Source organism: Xenopus tropicalis, chromosome 7 (genome assembly GCF_000004195.4).
Source record: "Xenopus tropicalis strain Nigerian chromosome 7, UCB_Xtro_10.0, whole genome shotgun sequence".
NCBI lineage: Eukaryota > Metazoa > Chordata > Amphibia > Anura > Pipidae > Xenopus > Xenopus tropicalis.
In genome coordinates this window covers 129,099,391-129,122,100 of record NC_030683.2, presented here as the reverse complement: position 1 = coordinate 129,122,100, position 22,710 = coordinate 129,099,391, and the positions used below count along the sequence as shown (strand labels likewise).

The 22,710-nt window shown below is 45.8% G+C and overlaps 1 protein-coding gene across 2 annotated transcripts; it reads left to right on the top strand.

Moving 5' to 3' along the window:
• The first annotated feature begins 3,035 nt into the window (after nt 1-3,035).
• On the top strand, nt 3,036-21,676 carry LOC100491693. 2 transcript variants are annotated; one of them, XM_031906405.1, is made up of 4 exons: nt 3,036-3,282; nt 14,480-14,529; nt 16,434-17,027; nt 20,532-21,676. In XM_031906405.1, the coding sequence occupies exons 1-4, from the start codon at nt 3,257-3,259 to the stop codon at nt 21,080-21,082; spliced, it is 1,221 nt and encodes a 406-aa protein (XP_031762265.1). In that variant the 5' UTR covers nt 3,036-3,256; the 3' UTR covers nt 21,083-21,676. The 2 variants fall into 2 exon arrangements, with proteins under 2 accessions (XP_031762265.1, XP_002942937.2); XM_002942891.5 differs by having other exon boundaries at nt 14,477-14,529; nt 20,532-21,675.
• The last annotated feature ends 1,034 nt before the right edge of the window (nt 21,677-22,710 follow it).

Below are 22,710 nucleotides of genomic sequence, written 5' to 3'. Positions count from 1 at the left end.
TCTATCCTTCCTAATGGCAGAAATAATAAAACATTTATAGAGGAAACCTCCTCTTTCTAGGAAACAGCATTACAGCTTTGCTTTATGGTTGACACCGATGGATTTGCTAGGAAAACTTAGAACCTGCATTGTTGGGTTCCACATACCCCCCTGCATATAATGGCAGAAATCTGGTGGCTCTCTCACTCAGGGCTCAAAAATGTCCGACAATGAATATCGATCCCAGCACCAAATCCTTAGTCTCAGTGTCGGTCACACAAGTCACTTTCAGGCCCAGTGACAAAGAGCCCGGTGAGAAAAGGGAATCATTTAACCATGAAATAAACCCAATAGGGCTGTTCTGCCCCAATAAGGGGTAATTATATCTTAGTTGGGATCAAGTACAGGTACTGTTTTATTATTACAGAGAAAAGGGAATCATTTAACCATGAAATAAACCCAATAGGGCTGTTCTGCCCCCAATAAGGGGTAATTATATCTTAGTTGGGATCAAGTACAGGTACTGTTTTATTATTACAGAGAAAAGGGAATCATTTAACCATGAAATAAACCCAATAGGGCTGTTCTGCCCCAATAAGGGGTAATTATATCTTAGTTGGGATCAAGTACAGGTACTGTTTTATTATTACAGAGAAAAGGGAATCATTTAACCATGAAATAAACCCAATAGGGCTGTTCTGCCCCAATAAGGGGTAATTATATCTTAGTTGGGATCAAGTACAGGTACTGTTTTATTATTACAGAGAATCCTATTGGTTGTGTGTCATGCATATTATTATGATATTATTATACACGGGACAAAATAATATTATAAGACAGCTGCTGGCCTACTGAGTGCAGAAAGGGCACGGCCTCTGTGGCCGCAAAATGTCATCAATGGGCGGAGCCTGCTAGTGCCACCATAAGGGCCCCTCAGGGTCGGACTGGGTCGCCGGAACAATACCCGGTGGGCCCCAGTGGCCCAGACCCAACCCTATTGCTGCTTCCTCTGGCCTCCGATGTCCTCCCCTGACGCGTTTCACATACATGTTCAGGGGAGGAAATCGGACAGGGGCCCCTGCGGGGGGGTTTAGGGGTGTGCAGCAGGGGCCCCTGCAGGGGACGTGGATGGGAGGAGGCACCTTAGGTGGTGCGGGGCCCCTGCCCACCATTTTCCTTTTTTCACCCATTAGGGCCCTAGCCAAAAATGTGCCTTTTTTTAACATTAATGCCTCTGAGTGGCCCTGTATCCAGCATGAAGGAATAACAGCCACCCTTGTTATTATCACTTTTAGGTCTCGGTCAAACATTATATTTAATAATTAGACTCTGCATTTATTTATATCACCGAATGGGAACTCGTAGCTGCACCGCGGGAAGCCGACAGATCACCAAATGAGTTTCGTACGCCAAGAAAGTTATTTTGGAGCACTGAAAGCTCTGTGGTTACAAACTATTCATCGGCTGCTTCCCTTTATCAAAATGGCATTTTATGTAACACGATACGGGAATCAAAAATATTTGAGTTTGTTTCTCTTCCCTGCAGTTGTGGATGTGACTCCTGAAACAATAGTGAAAGTCAGATGTCAGACTGGCCCGGTTCTGTTGGGCCCCACCGGCCTGAGCACACTGGCAGCATGGTGGAGCGCTAGGGGGCCACAATAAATTGCGTGATATGTAACTGAACTGGCGTCAGTATTTATGGGGCGGCCCCTTAGCTGGGGGGGGGGGGGGTTAGGTTGGACCTTTGGCGGGGTTGGGATCAAGTACAGGTACTGTTTTATTATTACAGAGAAAAGGGAATCATTTAACCATTAAATAAACCCAATAGGGCTGTTCTGCCCCCAATAAGGGGTAATTATATCTTAGTTGGGATCAAGTACAGGTACTGTTTTATTATTACAGAGAAAAGGGAATCATTTAACCATTAAATAAACCCAATAGGGCAAGTTTGAACTGAAGAAGCCACTTGGATGAGTGGTGAAACGTTTTCAAGAAAAACTCAGAAAAGTCCAGTTGTTTTAGACTTAATTCTACTAGATACTGTTAACCATTAAATAAACCCAATAGGGCTGTTCTGCCCCCAATAAGGGGTAATTATATCTTAGTTGGGATCAAGTACAGGTACTGTTTTATTATTACAGAGAAAAGGGAATCATTTAACCATGAAATAAACCCAATAGGGCCGTTCTGCCCCAATAAGGGGTAATTATATCTTAGTTGGGATCAAGTACAGGTACTGTTTTATTATTACAGAGAAAAGGGAATCATTTAACCATGAAATAAACCCAATAGGGCTGTTCTGCCCCAATAAGGGGTAATTATATCTTAGTTGGGATCAAGTACAGGTACTGTTTTATTATTACAGAGAAAAGGGAATCATTTAACCATGAAATAAACCCAATAGGGCTGTTCTGCCCCAATAAGGGGTAATTATATCTTAGTTGGGATCAAGTACAGGTACTGTTTTATTATTACAGAGAAAAGGGAATCATTTAACCATTAAATAAACCCAATAGGGCTGTTCTGCCCCAATAAGGGGTAATTATATCTTAGTTGGGATCAAGTACAGGTACTGTTTTATTATTACTGAGAAAAGGGAATCATTTAACCATTAAATAAACCCAATAGGGCTGTTCTGCCCCAATAAGGGGTAATTATATCTTAGTTGGGATCAAGTACAGGTACTGTTTTAATATTACAGAGAAAAGGGAATCATTTAACCATGAAATAAACCCAATAGGGCTGTTCTGCCCCCAATAAGGGGTAATTATATCTTACTTGGGATCAAGTACAGGTACTGTCTCAGTTTTAGCAAAGAAATTCGCTGTATGGAGAGAAAGAAAAGATTGTGAGCTCTTGTGAGTCAGGCCCATTCAGATCAGTATATATTGGGGTACCCTGTGCTACTGAATGCATCCCATAAATAATCAGCAGGGGCTTTTACAGAATATATTTTTATAGAGACCTACAGTGTCTAGGGGTATAGTTTCCCTTTAACAGAGCCAGTATGAGTGAGGGCGGAGCTTCCCAGACACGCCTCCCTGCCACTTTCACTTTCAGCAGCGAAGGGGCACGGAAATGCTGCACAGATTCCACAAGGGAGAGGAATTTGCTGCCTTTTCGAACATTTCCGTTTAACAAACCGATTATCTAGAATCCGACGGGCTCCCTCTCCCTATGTTGTTGTGACTCTGGAAAGTGACAGTCAGTGTTCTGGAATGTGACAGGTGTGTCGCCTCTACCTGTTGGGGCAGTTGCAAAGCAGGAAGGAAGGATGCCGGGAGTTGCAGAGGGCCTAAGGTTGGTATTTTTTGGGTCATATTATTGGGGTGTAAGATTTAATAACCCCCCCAAAGCCTTTGTGAGAGGCTGTGTGTCAGACTGGCGCATGTGTTCCACTTCCTCTAACCCAGATATGGAGAAAGGAAGGAGAAAACAGAAAACACATTAAAGGGCAAGGGCACTACCTGGCACGTAGTACTTGTGGCGTCGGTACGATGCCGTAATGGCACAGACGGGGGGGGGGAAACTGATTTAGCAAATTGTGAATTTATATTCGCACATAATAAATGCGCACAGAGGGCGTGTTTATGCAAATCGCAATCTCATTGGATGTCTCAATAGATGTCTGATTTGGCTAAAATCCGGGCAGCCATTGGGCAGGGGGACAGCAGTCCTGGGCCTGGTGGGTTTAGAGCAGGGGTGGCCAAGACGGGGATCACAGTCCACCAGTCGATCCCCCGTGGATTTCTGTTGGGCCGCGATGAAGGCGGGGGATGCGGAAGTGCAGGGTGAATGAGAACGTACGCTGCATCTTGGGGGAGGAGTCATCGGTCGATCGCCGATGGAAAAAGTCTGGCCAACCCCGATTTAGGGTCTTAAGTGGGCACACTTGGACTAGCCAGACCCCCATTAGCCATTATGCACCGGTCATAGCCTTCAAATATATTGGTAGCCTGCTGATGAATCCTATTGGTTGTGTGTCATGCATATTATTATGATATTATTATACACGGGACAAAATAATATTATAAGACAGCTGCTGGCCTACTGAGTGCAGAAAGGGCACGGCCTCTGTGGCCGCAAAATGTCATCAATGGGCGGAGCCTGCTAGTGCCACCACTGAACACTATTGTGTTTTTCTTAACCATAAGGGCCCCTCAGGGTCGGACTGGGTCGCCGGGACAATACCCGGTGGGCCCCAGTGGCCCAGACCCAACCCTACTGCTGCTTCCTCTGGCCTCCAATGTCCTTCCCTGACGCGTTTCACATACGTGTTCAGGGGAGGACATCGGACAGGGGCCCCTGCGGTAGGGTTTAGGGGTGTGCAGCAGGGGCCCCTGCAGGGGACGTGGCCCGGGGAAGGCACCTTGGGGGTGCCCCTGCACCCCCCAGTCCGACCCTGGGGCCCCTGCCCACCATTTTCCTTTCCACCCATTAGGGCCCTAGCCAAAAATGTGCCTTTTTTTTTAACCAATAATGCCTCCGAGTGGCCCTGTATCCAGCATGAAGGAATAACAGCCACCCTTGTTATTATCAGTTTTAGGTCTCGGTCAAACATTATATTTAATAATTAGACTCTGCATTTATTTATATCACCGAATGGGAACTCGTAGCTGCACCGCGGGAAGCCGACAGATCACCAAATGAGTTTCGTAAGCCAAGAAAGTTATTTTGGAGCACTGAAAGCTCTGTGGTTACAAACTATTCATCGGCTGCTTCCCTTTATCAAAGTGGCATTTTATGTAACGTTACACGATACGGGAATCAAAAATATTTGAGTTTGTTTCTCTTCCCTGCAGTTGTGGATGTGACTCCTCAATAGTGAAAGTCAGATGTCAGACTGGCCCGGTTCTGTTGGGCCCCACCGGCCTGAGCACACTGGCAGCATGGTGGAGCGCTAGGGGGCCACAATGCATTGCGTGATATTTAACTGAACTGGCGTCAGTATTTATGGGGCGGCCCCTTAGCTGGGGGGGGGGGGCAGGGTCAAGTACAGGTACTGTTTTATTATTACAGAGAAAAGGGAATCATTTAACTGTAACCCTTTCTTGGCACATTCACTTATATATGGGCTGTATTTTCAGGAGATGTGTGTTCTTCAAAGAATATTGATACTGGGAACTGGGAACAGCGCAGTGCCGCCACCTAGTGGACACTGAGGAACACACCTCTAGGGGATTTCCACTAGGAATAATCACACATGGTTTGCAGCAATATTAAACTTTATATAACTTTTGGACATAAACAGTAGAACAGCTTTTGGGTGACTGATAATCCTTTCCTGAGGAAACTTGGGAGGGCTATCCACACTGGCACAGTCTCTGTACTTGCCCAGCCCACTTTAGATCCGGATAGACCCCCAACCCTTAAACCAGTTCAGTCCCTTCCCCAAGAGCTCTTTAGTCCCCCCAGGTAGCGCTACCTGCCCCAGAGTACCTTCCCTGTTGAAAGGGGTGGCTGCTCCCACGTAGCAGGCAATTGCAATACCTGTTCCTCCAGGGGACACACACACAGAGTACCACAGAGGACTTTATATTCCCTGGCAGTCCAGCAGACTTTTATCCTTTCCAGTCTGAACACACACTGTTTGTGCTAACTGCTCACTCTGTCTCTAACTCTGAACTGGCAAACAACAGCAGGGGCTCCCTTTATAAGCTGCTGGGCCCGCCCCTAGATTTTTGGCTCCAAAGCTTAGGCACACCTCTCCCAGACGTGCACTGGGGCAGCCAGCCAACCGGATCCCTCCCCAGGCTGTAGCTAGGCTGGATGATGTCACAGACTGAGAAACAGGGGACAGGATTCTCTGATCCCCTACATTCTCCCCTTGGAAAAACCGGTAACGGCCTCGCTTGCCGTACCTCCTTACACTCAGAAACAGTACAACACTCCACAGGGTTCTCCACAGCAGTCTCCCTTTGACTCAACCCCTCATCTCCTTCAGGGGAGTCACTTTCAGATATGGAAGGCTCATAGTAGGACTTCTGTACTGTTGGGCCTTTGTAAGTCTTACAGTTCCGGGCCTGATGACCCATCACATGGCACTTGTAACATTTCCCTGGAAGTCTCTTACGCCGCCGGCGTACTTTACACAGTGCAGACTGGACCTGAACCTCATCAGGAACAGGGCAGTTTGGCTGTATGTGGCCTATCCTGCCACACCGGTAGCACGTTGGAGGTTTCCTCGTCTCAGTTGGGGTTTTGGCTCTCTCAGACAGTTGAGCTTTAAACGCTTCCAACTCTTTGCGAAGTCTCTTATTTTCCTCCAGCAGCTTTGCATCAGCAGGGGACTTCTCTGCATGCCCTAGGGTGGAACTCCTCCTCACCCTCACATAGGCATCAGCCTCCTCCCGCCGAACTCTCTCCATCAGAGCAACATAGCCAGGGGTTAGTGTATCCTGGTAGTAAGCTCTAATTGTCACGGCAACAGGGTCACTATTTAAAGTCCCTCTCCTCATTTGGCGAATCCTCAGGGAATCCATTTCAGAGCTTTGGATTACCCCACGACTCACCAGCAATCTCAGGCCTTGCTCCACCCGCACCAGATAGGCAGACAGGGCTTCCTTCTCTTTCTGGAAGGTAGAGTGGAAGTTGTGGAGCATCTCTGTAGTACTTGCTACAGGGCCAAACGTCACCTCTAGGACTTCTATCAGGTCGCCTGAAGTAGCATCAGGGTGACTAACTAGGTAGGATTTTACCACATCCACAGCAGGGCAGCGAAGGCTCTCAAGGATCTTCCTTCTCATGGTTGCCTCAGGGCCGGTCCAATCTCTCACGGACACCACAGTGGAGTCTCTCCAACTCTCAAATGAGTCCTCACCCGAGGGTACCGGATCTGCACCTGAAAACACTTTAAGTCTTTTAAAATTACCATTCCAGGCCAGCTGAGTCAGTTGGTCAGTCAGTAGTCCCAGCGCACTCACAATATCAGGGGTATCCAGCTGGCCTCCCAAGCTAGGCCGACTCCCCTTGGAGACCACGCTCTCACTGGATGGACATTGCTTTACTTGACTCTGTTCAGCTGGCGAATCAAACAGTCTCTTACTGGGCAGCACACCTCCCGGTGCTGTAACTGCAAACTGGGAAACAAGGGTGTCAACATGGGTAGTTAAATCATCTGCGTCATCAGACAGATCTGGCAGAACAACCCTCCATGGCCCTTCATCTCCCGCATCAATATCAGGGGGAACCCTCTCACGGTCTATCTCTCTGGGGCTGTCTATAAGGACATTCAGCAGAACCCCGGCAGAATCTCGCCGTGACGCAGCCACCCTTGGGCGGAAAAATATGGGCTCCCCATCAAGGATTTCATAAATAGAATCTTCCTTTACTCTTGGCATCATGGGCCCCACAACAGCAACCTTCCGGGGGTTAAGTCCCAAAGCATTGCACCACTGACGAACAGTTTGTGGGGTTTCATGTGCAGCCATGCTTTCATCCAACATTCCCAGCTTCCCAATAGTATCTCAGCAGTGCCTCCAAAATGTAACCCTTTCTTGGCACATTCACTTATATATGGGCTGTATTTTCAGGAGATGTGTGTTCTTCAAAGAATATTGATACTGGGAACTGGGAACAGCGCAGTGCCTCCACCTAGTGGACACTGAGGAACACACCTCTAGGGGATTTCCACTAGGAATAATCACACATGGTTTGCAGCAATATTAAACTTTATATAACTTTTGGACATAAACAGTAGAACAGCTTTTGGGTGACTGATAATCCTTTCCTGAGGAAACTTGGGAGGGCTATCCACACTGGCACAGTCTCTGTACTTGCCCAGCCCACTTTAGATCCGGATAGACCCCCAACCCTTAAATCAGTTCAGTCCCTTCCCCAAGAGCTCTTTAGTCCCCCCAGGTAGCGCTACCTGCCCCAGAGTACCTTCCCTGTTGAAAGGGGTGGCTGCTCCCACGTAGCAGGCAATTGCAATACCTGTTCCTCCAGGGGACACACACACAGAGTACCACAGAGGACTTTATATTCCCTGGCAGCCCAGCAGACTTTTATCCTTTCCAGTCTGAACACACACTGTTTGTGCTAACTGCTCACTCTGTCTCTAACTCTGAACTGGCAAACAACAGCAGGGGCTCCCTTTATAAGCTGCTGGGCCCGCCCCTAGATTTTTGGCTCCAAAGCTTAGGCACACCTCTCCCAGACGTGCACTGGGGCAGCCAGCCAACCGGATCCCTCCCCAGGCTGTAGCTAGGCTGGATGATGTCACAGACTGAGAAACAGGGGACAGGATTCTCTGATCCCCTACATAACCATGAAATTGTAAAAGTACCTGGGCAGCGGGGACGCCCGCCGCTCTCCAGGCGGGGACGCCCGCCTCTCCTTGCGCGCCGATGCGCGCGTCCGGCTCTTCTGGCGAGCGGCGGTGCTCGCTCTCCCTCTTGAGCCGGCGCGACGTATGACGTCATCGCGCAAGGCGCGAAATTCAAATATTTAAAGGCGCCTGCGCATATTTTCGTCGCCCAACTTCGGTTTTGCCTCCTGATTACTGTTTTCTGCTATTCTGATTCTGACTACTGTTTTGACCCCTTTGCCTGACCTTGACCTTGCCTGATTGCTGCCTGAACTGACCCCTTGCCTGTTTTTGACTACGTGTTCCGGATTTCGATATTGTACCTCGCTGCCTGTTCGGTTTTGACCTCGGCCTGCTCCACTTCGTCTCAGCTTCCTAAAACTTTACGTTAAACGCAAGGTTCCCTTGCCTGCCCAGAACATTCGCCCTGATCCTCTCACAACAAGTCCTGGCGGCACCCGAGTAGCGGAGGGCTCCACCCGAAGCGAAAGGTGGTTGTTATAGGCAGAAGAGTGAGCTTTGACCGGGATCTCAGCTTTTGTTCTGGGTTTGGGATACCGAGCGTGACAGTAAGTTGGGCCTGAAAAGAAAATGGATGCTGAAGGGGCCTCTGCTTCGTCCGCTTCTCCAGAGATCATGCTTAAAAACCTCCTCCAGCGTCTCAGGGAGCAAGAGACCAAACAAGACCAAATTGTCCAATGCCTCCAGGGCTTGGCCGTTAGGTTGGATTCTCTCCAACAGCAACCTGCAGCTGATGATCCAGCTCCTACCCCGCTCTCTTTGGGAATTTCCCTTGTAGAGCCTAAGATACCTTTCCCCGAGAAGTTCTCTGGGGATCGGAGTAAATTTTTTGCTTTCAAGGAAGCATGTAAACTCTATCTTAGTTTTTTGCCTCGCTCTTTTCCTACTGAAACAGCGAAGGTTAATTTTGTGATCACTTTACTGTTGGGTGATCCTCAGGTTTGGGCCTTCACTCTGTCCTCATCTGACCCTGCCCGATACTCTCTAGAAGCCTTTTTTAAAGCCATGGCTATTATCTATGACGACCCTGATCGGGCAGCCTCTGCTGACTCTACCATCCGTGCCCTCAAGCAAGGCAGGAGGCTTGTTGAGGAGTATTGTACAGAGTTCCGCCGCTGGGCAGTGGAGACAGGGTGGAATGATTCAGCCCTTCGTAGTCAGTTCCGAACTGGTCTGTCTGATGCCATTAAAGACAGTCTCATTAATTATCCTGCTCCTTCATCCCTTGATGCATTAATGTCCCTATCCATTCAAATAGATAGGAGACTTAGGGAGAGGCGTCAAGAAAGAATGGCCTCTTCCTTAAACCCCTCTTCTTCCCTGGTACCTGAACCTATACGTAACATTGCTACCCCTATGCCAGTAGAGGAGCCTATGCAATTGGGTTCTACTCGTTTATCTTCAGAGGAAAGAACCCGCAGACGCACTAATGGGTTATGCATGTACTGTGGTGAGGGTGGTCATTTCCGCAAAGATTGTCCAAAGAGGCCGGGAAACTGCAAAGCCTAAACAAGTCTGGGGAGTCTTGTTTGGGTAATGCAGTTTCTACTCCCCATTATGTTTCCTCTAAAATCTTCATTCCCGTGCTCCTCGATTGGGAGTACGGTAATGCTAAGATTCCGGCCTTTTTGGATTCTGGAGCGGCCGGGAACTTTTTGGATATTAATTTTGCCCATAAGCTGGGTATTCCTTGTACCACTGTAGTTCCCCCAGTCAGGTTACTGGCTATTGATGGGAATCCGCTAGGGTGTGGGTTTGTGTCTTCCAGATCTCAGAGCCTAGTCATGTCTATCAAAAGTTCTCATAAGGAACAGTTATTTTTCTATCTAATCAATTGTCCTGACACTCCTGTGATTCTAGGTCTCCCATGGTTACAAAAACACAACCCGCAGATTGACTGGGTCTCCGGTAGAATTCAAGGTTGGGGACCACACTGTGTAGTATCTTGTTTAAAAGGGTCTGTTCTCATTGCTACAACCACTTTAAAGGGTCTTCCTTCCCCATATACAGCCTTCGCTGATGTATTCTCTAAGAAAGCGGCTGAGTTACTACCTGCACATAGACCCTATGATTGTGCAATTGAATTAATTCCTGGGGCTGTTCCTCCCAAAGGTAGAACCTATCCACTTTCTCTTCCTGAGACTCAAGCAATGGAAGAATACATTAAAGAGAATTTGGAACGAGGGTTCATTAGACCATCCTCTTCCCCTGCGGGGGCAGGTTTCTTCTTTGTAAGCAAGAAGGATGGTGGGCTTAGGCCCTGCATCGATTATAGAAATCTAAATAAGATTACGGTTAAAAATCGCTACCCCCTTCCCTTGATTTCAGAGCTCTTTGATAGGGTTAAGGGTGCTTCGATCTTCACTAAGCTCGATCTCAGGGGTGCATATAATTTAATCCGGATTAAGGAAGGCGATGAGTGGAAAACAGCCTTTAATACTCGTGATGGGCATTATGAATATTTGGTAATGCCTTTTGGGTTATGTAACGCTCCTGCTGTCTTCCAAGAATTTGTTAACGATATTTTTCGTGACCTTCTTGGACGCTATGTTGTAGTATACCTAGATGATATTCTGATCTATTCTTCTAATTTGGAGGATCATCGTTGTCAGGTTCAGGAAGTACTACTGAGACTTAGACAGCATCGATTATATGCCAAGTTTGAAAAATGTATTTTTGAGGTTCCTTCTGTTCATTTTCTGGGGTACATCATTTCTCAACAAGGTTTAGAAATGGAACCAACCAAGGTAGAGGGTATTTTGAAGTGGGCTCAACCTCTCTCCTTACGTGCCATTCAAAGATTTCTAGGTTTTGCCAATTATTATAGACAATTCATTAAGGGGTTTTCTTCCCTGGTGGCCCCAATCACGGCCCTTACAAAGAAGGGGGTTGATCCCAGTATTTGGCCCACAGACGCAATTGAAGCTTTTAAGCTTCTTAAAGAAGCTTTTGTCTCTGCGCCAGTTCTGCGTCACCCAGATTCCACCTTACCATTCCTCGTTGAAGTTGACGCTTCTGAGGTGGGGGCTGGGGCGGTATTGTCACAACGTCACCCTGTTACTTGTAAGGTTCATCCTTGTGCCTACTTTTCAAGGAAATTCTCCCCTACGGAGGTTAATTATGACATTGGTAACAGAGAACTGTTGGCAGTTAAATGGGCCTTTGAGGAATGGAGACATCTGCTAGAAGGTGCCAAACATCCTGTTACCGTATTCACTGATCATAAAAATTTACTGTATATTGAATCTGCTAAACGTTTGAACCCTAGGCAGGCAAGCTGGGCTTTGTTCTTTACCCGTTTCAATTTTATCCTAACATATAGACCTGGGTCCAAGAATTTAAAAGCCGATGCCCTGTCCAGGAGTTTTGTCTCATGTCATAAAGAAAACCTTGAACCTGACACTATTCTTCCTAAGGAAGTGATTGTGGCTGCCCTGAGTCCTGACCTTTTGGCCTCTCTCTCTGAGGCTCAAATTAACTTGCCTAGAAACATACCATCTGGCAGGCTTTTTGTTCCAGAAAATTTACGCGAGGCTGTTTTGTCTGAAACTCATGACTCTAGGGTAGCAGGGCATCCTGGCCAAAGTAAGACTTGTTCACTATTATCTCGTTCCCTTTGGTGGCCTACTATGAGACAAGATGTTGGCAATTATATTAACTCTTGTGCAGTTTGCCAACGCTCCAAACCATCTAGGACTCTGCCTCAGGGGTTATTACAACCACTTCCTGTTCCCGAGAGGCCGTGGACTCATATTTCTATGGACTTTATTGTTGAATTGCCGTCCTCTAATGGTAATACTGTTATTTGGGTGGTAGTAGATCGCTTTAGCAAGATGTGTCATTTCATTCCCCTTCCCGCCCTCCCCTCTGCCAAAACTTTGGCTGGTCTTTTCATTACTAATATATTTAAATACCATGGAGCTCCATTGAATATTGTTTCTGATAGGGGGGTTCAGTTTGTCTCTAGGTTCTGGAGGGCATTCTGCTCTCTTTTAGGTACTGATTTGTCCTTTTCTTCGGCCTACCATCCTCAAACTAATGGTCAGACTGAAAGAACTAACCAATCTCTGGAACAGTATTTGAGGTGTTATGTGTCCAATAATCAGTCTCAGTGGACAGAGTTTCTTCCATGGGCTGAGTTTGCCTTTAATAATGCCACTCATGCTTCCACCGGGGAGTCTCCTTTTTATATTGTTTATGGTTTCCATCCAAGAGGTTTTTCTTTTTCAGAACATTTTTCTGCTGTTCCTGCGGCTAATTCTATGGTGGAGCATTTTTCAAAAGTTTGGCAGAGAATTCAAAATTCTCTGTCTTCTGCAGTGAGCACCCAAAAAAGGGCTGCTGATAGGCATCGGAAGGAGTCACCAGAATATCAGGTTGGTGATAAGGTGTGGTTATCTTCAAAAAATATTTCACTTAAGGTTCCCTCTGCCAAATTGGGTCCCAAATTTATTGGTCCTTTTGTAATTTCTGACATCATTAACCCTTCCTCTGTTCGCCTAGTACTTCCCCCTGAACTTAAAATTTCAAATACTTTTCATGTCTCTCTTTTAAAGCCTGCCAGGGTGGTTCGTCAGCATTCTCCTCCTCCTCCAGTTTTGGTAGATGGTCAATCTGAATATGAAATACAAAAGATTATTGATTCACGCTTATCCAGGGGGGGGTTACAGTTCCTTATTCACTGGAAGGGATATGGTCCTGAAGAAAGATCATGGATTTCTGCCACTAATGTTAAGGCTGACCGCCTTATCAGACAATTTTATGCTAAACACCCTGAGAAACCAAGGGGTCCAGTGGCCCCCTCTAGAGGGGGGGGTAATGTAAAAGTACCTGGGCAGCGGGGACGCCCGCCGCTCTCCAGGCGGGGACGCCCGCCTCTCCTTGCGCGCCGATGCGCGCGTCCGGCTCTTCTGGCGAGCGGCGGTGCTCGCTCTCCCTCTTGAGCCGGCGCGACGTATGACGTCATCGCGCAAGGCGCGAAATTCAAATATTTAAAGGCGCCTGCGCATATTTTCGTCGCCCAACTTCGGTTTTGCCTCCTGATTACTGTTTTCTGCTATTCTGATTCTGACTACTGTTTTGACCCCTTTGCCTGACCTTGACCTTGCCTGATTGCTGCCTGAACTGACCCCTTGCCTGTTTTTGACTACGTGTTCCGGATTTCGATATTGTACCTCGCTGCCTGTTCGGTTTTGACCTCGGCCTGCTCCACTTCGTCTCAGCTTCCTAAAACTTTACGTTAAACGCAAGGTTCCCTTGCCTGCCCAGAACATTCGCCCTGATCCTCTCACAACAAGTCCTGGCGGCACCCGAGTAGCGGAGGGCTCCACCCGAAGCGAAAGGTGGTTGTTATAGGCAGAAGAGTGAGCTTTGACCGGGATCTCAGCTTTTGTTCTGGGTTTGGGATACCGAGCGTGACAGAAATAAACCCAATAGGGCTGTTCTGCCCCAATAAGGGGTAATTATATCTTAGTTGGGATCAAGTACAGGTACTGTTTTATTATTACAGAGAAAAGGGAATCATTTAACCATTAAATAAACCCAATAGGGCTGTTCTGCCCCCAATAAGGGGTAATTATATCTTAGTTGGGATCAAGTACAGGTACTGTTTTATTATTACAGAGAAAAGGGAATCATTTAACCATTAAATAAACCCAATAGGGCTGTTCTGCCCCCAATAAGGGGTAATTATATCTTAGTTGGGATCAAGTACAGGTACTGTTTTATTATTACAGAGAAAAGGGAATCATTTAACCATGAAATAAACCCAATAGGGCTGTTCTGCCCCCAATAAGGGGTAATTATATCTTAGTTGGGATCAAGTACAGGTACTGTTTTATTATTACAGAGAAAAGGGAATCATTTAACCATGAAATAAACCCAATAGGGCTGTTCTGCCCCAATAAGGGGTAATTATATCTTAGTTGGGATCAAGTACAGGTACTGTTTTATTATTACAGAGAAAAGGGAATCATTTAACCATTAAATAAACCCAATAGGGCTGTTCTGCCCCCAATAAGGGGTAATTATATCTTAGTTGGGATCAAGTACAGGTACTGTTTTATTATTACAGAGAAAAGGGAATCATTTAACCATTAATAATTATTACTAGTATGGGGCCCGATGAGGATACAGATATGTTACATGTCTCCTTTGATTTTTCAGCAGATTGAATCTTCACATGCAGAGGGCCCAGCAGAAGAGCAGCAGCATGTTAGGTAAGTACAACTCATAGGGTCCTGTGACTTTAAATAATACCATGAAATGACTGTGTCTCTTTCACTTTCATTATCCAACTGACTCCAGCAAAGGTGCTTTCCCACAATTCCAATGACATATACACACAACATATAATGCGCACAACAATTAATGTTAGCGATTCAAGAGCAAATATGCAGAGCTTACAATCTAAAGCCCAAGAAAAGAAAGGCACAACCAATAAAATTACTGGGGCTCATTTATAAACACCTAGGCAGTCCACCCATAGCAACCAATCAGTGATTAGCTTTTTTTTTGAGCCAGCTGCAAGTAGAACAATGAAATCAAACACCTGATTGGTTGCCAGGTGCAAATTTGCCCAGTGTTAGTAAATGACCCCCAGTACTCACTTTGAAACAAGTGACCAGTAAATATTTCCTGCTTATTACAAGGGGATTAGTCCACTAAAGCTGGGCTTATATACTTCATGTATGTGAGTGTATAGATAGGTCGGTATATGTCTATAAACGTGCACTGGTGTTGCGTTGGAAGGGTTGAACTTGATGGATTTTGGACTTCTTCCAACCCAACTTCACTATGTAATTGTATAGCCTAGAGCAATAGGAATGTATTCAAACCCCTCTACATATATTTGAAATTAAGCCACCTATTTAAAGTCATAAGAAATATATATATAATGCAACATTTGATCGTAAATTGTAATTACATGCTTATTTATGAAAAATCTGGGATCTGGGTAACTGGCTCTTTAAAAAAAAAAAAAAAAAAGCAAAAATAAAACCTGTTCACACAAAATTTACATTCTACTCTTCATTTTTCCTCTGCCTGCAAAATTTTTACAACTCCGGGCAGGGGGCGGGCTGGTGACATCACAGGGTGGGACAGACAACGACATGGGCAGGGCCAGTTACACCAGGGGCGGGGTTATGACATGGCAATGGCTGCATCATTCCAAATGATTCCTGCCTGGTTTTCCTAATCTGGAAGCGTATTTTGTTCCAGTGCTGCCCCCAAAGCCCATGACCCCCTACCCCCCTTACTCCCCAGCTCCATCATTGGATTTCTTTTACAATAAAAAAGAAAACCAAAAAGAGGCACCCTAGTGCCACCCAAAACATGCTGCCCTAGGCACTGGCCCTCGGCTGCCTTAATATAAATACACCATACCTCCCAACATTTCATTAAGAGAAAGAGGGACAAAAATATGTGACGTTGGTAGTGCGGCAAAAATGTTTTGGCCACGCCTGCTTTGTGACCATGCCCCCACATGTCACACCCACTTTACATGCCCCAGATGTGCCAGTATAATCACTAAATAAAAAGAATAAAAGAACATATTAACTTCAAACAGGCCAGTATGACTACATTAAATTGAATAAGAGCATATTAACCCCAGATATTCCGGTAAAATTACCCCCCCGCGAGCAGAGCGGGCACAGCAATGAATTAAATGGCAATGCTGTGAAGTGGGACAGCGGGCAGTGCTATAAATATCGGGACTGTCACGGGATGGTTGGGAGGTATGATACACCCAGGGACTGGGAATGGTCCGATTGCCATCTTGGAGTCAGGAAGGAATTTTTTTCCCCTCTGCAGCAAATTAGGGAGGGATTTGATGGGGTTTTCGCCTTCCTCTGGATCAACTGGCAGTTAGGCAGGTTATACATAGGCATTATGGTTGAACGTGATGGACGTACGTCTTTTTTCAACCTAACTTACTATGTTACCCCTGAAAACCAGGCAGGCAATTTTGGCCCGGGACAACTCTCTCAAAAATTGTCTGTCTGGGTCAAAACCGCAACCCTAACCAGAAGTTGCCAAAGTTGAGGACCCTAGCAATGAGCAAATGACCCCTAAAGTCTTTCCCGAATATCCAATCATGGGTGACATTTCTTTGTTGCAGGGAGGCTCAAACAGATTTTTAAGAAAGACCAGCAGAAACCATCGAGACCTCCCAAACCAGACGCCTCTCCTACGACTTCGTCCTCCTCCCAAATTCCCCGCAGCATTGGTCGGAGCCCCTTGGTATCACAGGGAAGCTTGCCATCACCGCCACGTCCTCAGATCTCCTGGCCTGAAAACTGCGTGCGATGGTCGCGCCGCTACGATGCTTATATCTGCCACAGCGAGACAGACTCTAATTACGCTCTCCGGTTGCTACGATACTTGGAGGCCCAGCCGGAGAAGCTGCGCTGTTTCCTGCCCATGAGGGACATGTCATTGGGAAGCCCAATCCCGTCGGAGATTTGCAGCGGTTTGGGGGACAGTCACTGCATGATAATGCTGCTGACTCCGCAGTTCCTCGCCGACGACTGGTGTAAATTCCACATGCACCAAGCTCTGATAGAAGCCCCGCTTTCCGAAGGCCGAATCATTCCCGTCATGCTAAATCTGGAATTGTCTCGGTATCCGCCGGAGCTAAAGTTTATACAAGCCGTCAGGTCCCAGTCCTGGGATGACAGCGTCTTCGGTAAAATAAGGAACAGTATTTTAAGCTGTAAGTATTATTATATTATTAAGTATTATTATATACAGGCATGGGATCTCTTATCCGGAAACCCGTTATCCAGAAAGCTCCGAATTACGGAAAGCCTGTCTCCCATAGACTAATGGTTAAATGATTCCCTTTTCTCTGTAATAATAAAACAGTACCTGTACTTGATCCCAACTAAGATATAATTACCCCTTATTGGGGGCAGAACAGCCCTATTGGGTTTATTTAATGGTTAAATGATTCCCTTTTCTCTGTAATAATAAAACAGTACCTGTACTTGATCCCAACTAAGATATAATTACCCCTTATTGGGGCAGAACAGCCCTATTGGGTTTATTTAATGGTTAAATGATTCCCTTTTCTCTGTAATAATAAAACAGTACCTGTACTTGATCCCAACTAAGATATAATTACCCCTTATTGGGGCAGAACAGCCCTATTGGGTTTATTTAATGGTTAAATGATTCCCTTTTCTCTGTAATAATAAAACAGTACCTGTACTTGATCCCAACTAAGATATAATTACCCCTTATTGGGGGCAGAACAGCCCTATTGGGTTTATTTAATGGTTAAATGATTCCCTTTTCTCTGTAATAATAAAACAGTACCTGTACTTGATCCCAACTAAGATATAATTACCCCTTATTGGGGGCAGAACAGCCCTATTGGGTTTATTTAATGGTTAAATGATTCCCTTTTCTCTGTAATAATAAAACAGTACCTGTACTTGATCCCAACTAAGATATAATTACCCCTTATTGGGGGCAGAACAGCCCTATTGGGTTTATTTAATGGTTAAATGATTCCCTTTTCTCTGTAATAATAAAACAGTACCTGTACTTGATCCCAACTAAGATATAATTACCCCTTATTGGATGCAAAACAATCCTATTGGGTTTAATTAATGTTTTATAAATTTATTAGTAGACCTAAGGTATGGAAATATAAATTACAGAAAGACCCCTTATCTGGAATACCCTTGGTCCCGAGCATTCTGGATAATGGGTCCTATACCTGTATTATTAATTAGCATTCCGGGGTTTGGCAGTAGCGCAAGTTATCAAGTTCATTCATATCAGTTTCTATAAGAGATGAAGCTAATTTTCTGCTTAATTAATTGCAACAATCCCTATGCTGTGCTCAGCTTCTCCACTGCTGCCCAGAGCCTACTGAGCATGTGCAGAGCCCCTGACACTCCTGGATCATTAAAGGGGAACTAAACCCTGCTGCACAGCGCGGCTCAACCAAACGTTACTCCGCTGTTGCCGGACTACAAATCCCAGAATAATGTAACATATAATGAAGGGTGAGGCATGCTGGGAGCTGTAGTCCAGCAACATCAGGGCTGTATTCTTAAAGCAATATTGCCCAATAAAACTGTATTAAAATGCAAGAAATCCCCCAATGAGAATCCCAGCTGATGTGAGTAAATCCGGCTCCCTGTTCTCTGTTCCTGCAATTGGAGTTGGGAGCAATAAGCACAGTTTCCCAGCACTGAACAAGTCTGTCCCTTTATCCCCATGTCTGATTCCTGTGCCATATAATGAGGGGAAAATGCCATCATTATCTCTATATGTAAGGTACCAGCAAGGGGCCTGACACAGTGCTGGGAATCAGCATTCTCATTGGTCACTTCTCTTGCACTTACACTCACATTGTTGCTCAGTAGAATTCTCATTGGGGAATTTCCTTGCATCTAGAATTACGACTATAGCAACACTAGGGGGCGCAGTGGGGCAGCGTTATGGTTGGGTTTATATCCCCTTTAATATTATAGAGATTATGCTGATGCATTAGGTTCGGTATATAAAGTACCACATTTCTAGGCATATTCATTTTTAGAGTTCAGTATTTTTTTAATAGACCCATTGGTGTTTATGCACCATCATTATCAGTGATTTGGCAGTGATAGGGCATTAAGTACACAGTACAAGATGATAATTAAAGACAGAGTGGGTTTAATAGATGCTTCACATTTCTGGCAATCAGTGAATGACATTTGCACCCCCACATACGGGACTCCCAAATAAATCTGCTACAAGGGCGGTGGGAGTCAAAAGGCATGCTGGGCAATATTACAAAAAGAAAAGAATAGGTGGATTGGGTGTATGTGCTAATAGTGCTGGGCGGTATACCGGTTTAACCGGTATACCGGTTTTTTAAAAAAAAAAACGATATGGTTTTTAAACATACCGCTACACCGGTATGCGCGCCTCCTGCTATTTTTCTTCAACTATATCCGGGTTGCGCCCGTGCGCACGTGACGTCAGCGCGCATGTGACGTCAGCGCGCACGCAACGTCACTAGGACGCATCGCTGGAGGAACCATAAGTTGGGTAAGTTCTGCTGGGGGGTTGTGGTTGGAGTTGTGGGGGGGGGTGTTGGGGTTGTGGGGGGGGTGTTGGGGTTGGGGGGGTCGGGGTTGTGGTTGGGGGGGTTTGTGGTTGGGGTTGTGGGGGGTTGGAGTTGTGGGAGGGGGGTGTTGGGGTTGTGGGGGGGTTGTGGGGGGGGGTGTTGGGGTTGGGGGGGGTCGGGGTTGTGGTTGGGGTTGTGGGGGGGGTGTTGGGGTTGTGGGGGGGTGTTGGGGTTGTGGGGGGGGTGTTGGGGTTGGGGGGGGTGTTGGGGTTGGGGGGGTCGGGGTTGTGGTTGGGGGGGTTGTGGGGGGGGTTGGGGTTGTGGGGGGGTTGGGGTTGTGGGGAGGGGGTTGGGGGGGTTGGGGTTGGGGGGGTTGGGGTTGGGGTTGATTGGGGCACCAATATTTATTATTTATTTTTTATTTATATACCGTCAAATACCGTGATACCGATATAATTTTGAAAAATACCGTGATATAAATTTTTGGTCATACCGCCCAGCTCTATGTGCTCATGTACTTCCATTTTAGTGCTGCATTCCAGTGGTAAATGAGATAGACAGACAGACGATAGAGATAGACAGACAGCTAGATAGACAGGCAGAGGATAGAGATAGATAGATAGCTAGCTAGATAGATAGATAGACAGACAGAAAGGCGATAGATGATAGTCAGACATATAGATAAATAGATTAAGATAGACAGATGATAGAGATAGATAGACATACAGACAGATAAATAAATAGATAGAGATAGACACATGATAGATAGATAGATAGATAGATAGATAGATAGATAGATAGAGCCACACACAGCAGGCTAGTCCTAATTTGTATTTGCCCCTTGGGGGCTCATTTACTACCCACTACATCCAAAGCACCTACCTATGGCAAAGTAGGTTCTTAGGAGCCCTGTACTAAATACTTGCCTTGGGCACGGGTTAGGAACAGGCTTTGGAAGCAACTTGCACCCACGGGCACTCCTTTGTGAATGCCTCCGGGGCCAACCAGGGCCCCACAGTGGTGCCCCAGTCCGACCCCACAGTGCAAAGTCATGGAGCATTATAGGCCAATAAATATGCCTTGTGCCTGCTTTTTTGATACCCTTTATAAATGAGTGCTTTATATTTTTTGTTTCTCCTTTTTCCTTAATAGATATGATCAATAACCTGCAGATTATTGACAGTAGAATGGAGAGGCAACCTGCGTCCAGCAGTAACATCAGTAGCAATGAGACGCACAGCAGCGGCGGCACAATGGGAAGAGAAGGCAGCAATAGCACCCACAATACAAGCAGCGAGGCACCCACACCCTGCAGTTCTAGGCACAAAGAAACCTCTGATCTGCTGGGAATCAGCAGTGACTTGCATGGAAGGAGCTGTAAAGCACAGGGGTCCTGCAGTAAAATGGAGACTGAACTCCCCAGCAGAGACATGGAAGGAAGAAGCATTGAGACACAGAGTTGCGATACAGAGTCGACCAACATGGACCTTCAATGCAATGGCATGCAGGGTGCAAGCAATACTGGCTACGCACACAGCTCCAACCCCAACACACAGACAGCAGATAACTCCCCCTGTATAGGCAGCACTAAGGTATCTACACAACTGACTAATAGTGACTGGAACACGTGTGAAGGTGCCCTAGCACTCAACCAAAAGGCTGGCTCTTGCACGTGGACTTCTGGGAGTACAACAGATATGTAAAGACTGTGCCTGAAATACTCATAATACTCTCTACTGTAGTAATTATTATTATTATCAACATTTATTTATAAAGCGCCAACATATCCCGCAGCGCTGTACAATAAGTGGGTTTCATACATTGGGCATACAGAGTAACATATAAAGCAATCAGTAACCGATACAGGAGGGGAAGGGAGCCTTGCCCAAAAGAGCTTACACTCTACAAGGAGTAACATATAAAGCAATCAGTAACCGATACAAGAGGGGAAGAGAGCCCTGCCCAAAAGAGCTTACACTCTACAAGGAGTAACATATAAAGCAATCAGTAACCGATACAGGAGGTGAAGGGAGCCCTGCCCAAAAGAGCTTACAATCTACAAATGGGTGGGAATATAAGATACCTGTGGGACCTGTGGGTTGGTACGGTCACAAAGTGGGGTGTAGGAGTGTAACAATAAAGGAAACAAAGGAAAAAAAATGTTCATGTAAAATGTCTTGTTCCCAATGTTTAGGGGTCAAATGATTTAGGGGGTCCAATAACCATAGTCATAAACAACCCAATACAAACAGCCGATGTGACTCTATAATAACCAGTCATTCCCCTGCTGGAAAGTTCATGTAGGAGCTGCTCATATCATTCAGTAAATAGATCCCAAAACAAACAGCTGATGTGACTCTATAATAACCAGCCATTCCCCTGCTGGAAAGTTCATGTAGGAGCCGCTCATATCATTCAGTAAATAGATCCCAATACAAACAGCCAATGTGACTCTATAATAACCAGTCATTCCCCTGCTGGAAAGTTCATGCAGGAGCCGCTCATATCAGTCAGTAAATAGATCCCAATACAAACAGCTGATGTGACTCTATAATAACCAGTCATTCCCCTGCTGGAAAGTTCATGTAGGAGCCGCTCATATCAGTCAGTAAATAGATCCCAATACAAACAGCTGATATGACTCTATAATAACCAGTCATTCCCCTGCTGGAAAGTTCATGTAGGAGCCGCTCATATCAGTCAGTAAATAGATCCCAATACAAACAGCCGATGTGACTCTATAATAACCAGTCATTCCCCTGCTGGAAAGTTCATGTAGGAGCTGCTCATATCAGTCAGTAAATAGATCCCAATACAAACAGCTGATGTGACTCTATAATAACCAGTCATTCCCCTGCTGGAAAGTTCATGTAGGAGCCGCTCATATCAGTCAGTAAATAGATCCCAATACAAACAGCTGATGTGACTCTATAATAACCAGTCATTCCCCTGCTGGAAAGTTCATGTAGGAGCCGCTCATATCATTCAGTAAATAGATCCCAATACAAACAGCTGATGTGACTCTATAATAACCAGTCATTCCCCTGCTGGAAAGTTCATGTAGGAGCCGCTCATATCATTCAGTAAATAGATCCCAATACAAACAGCTGATGTGACTCTATAATAACCAGTCATTCCCCTGCTGGAAAGTTCATGTAGGAGCCGCTCATATCAGTCAGTAAATAGATCCCAATACAAACAGCCGATGTGACTCTATAATAACCAGTCATTCCCCTGCTGGAAAGTTCATGTAGGAGCCGCTCATATCAGTCAGTAAATAGATCCCAATACAAACAGCTGATGTGACTCTATAATAACCAGTCATTCCCCT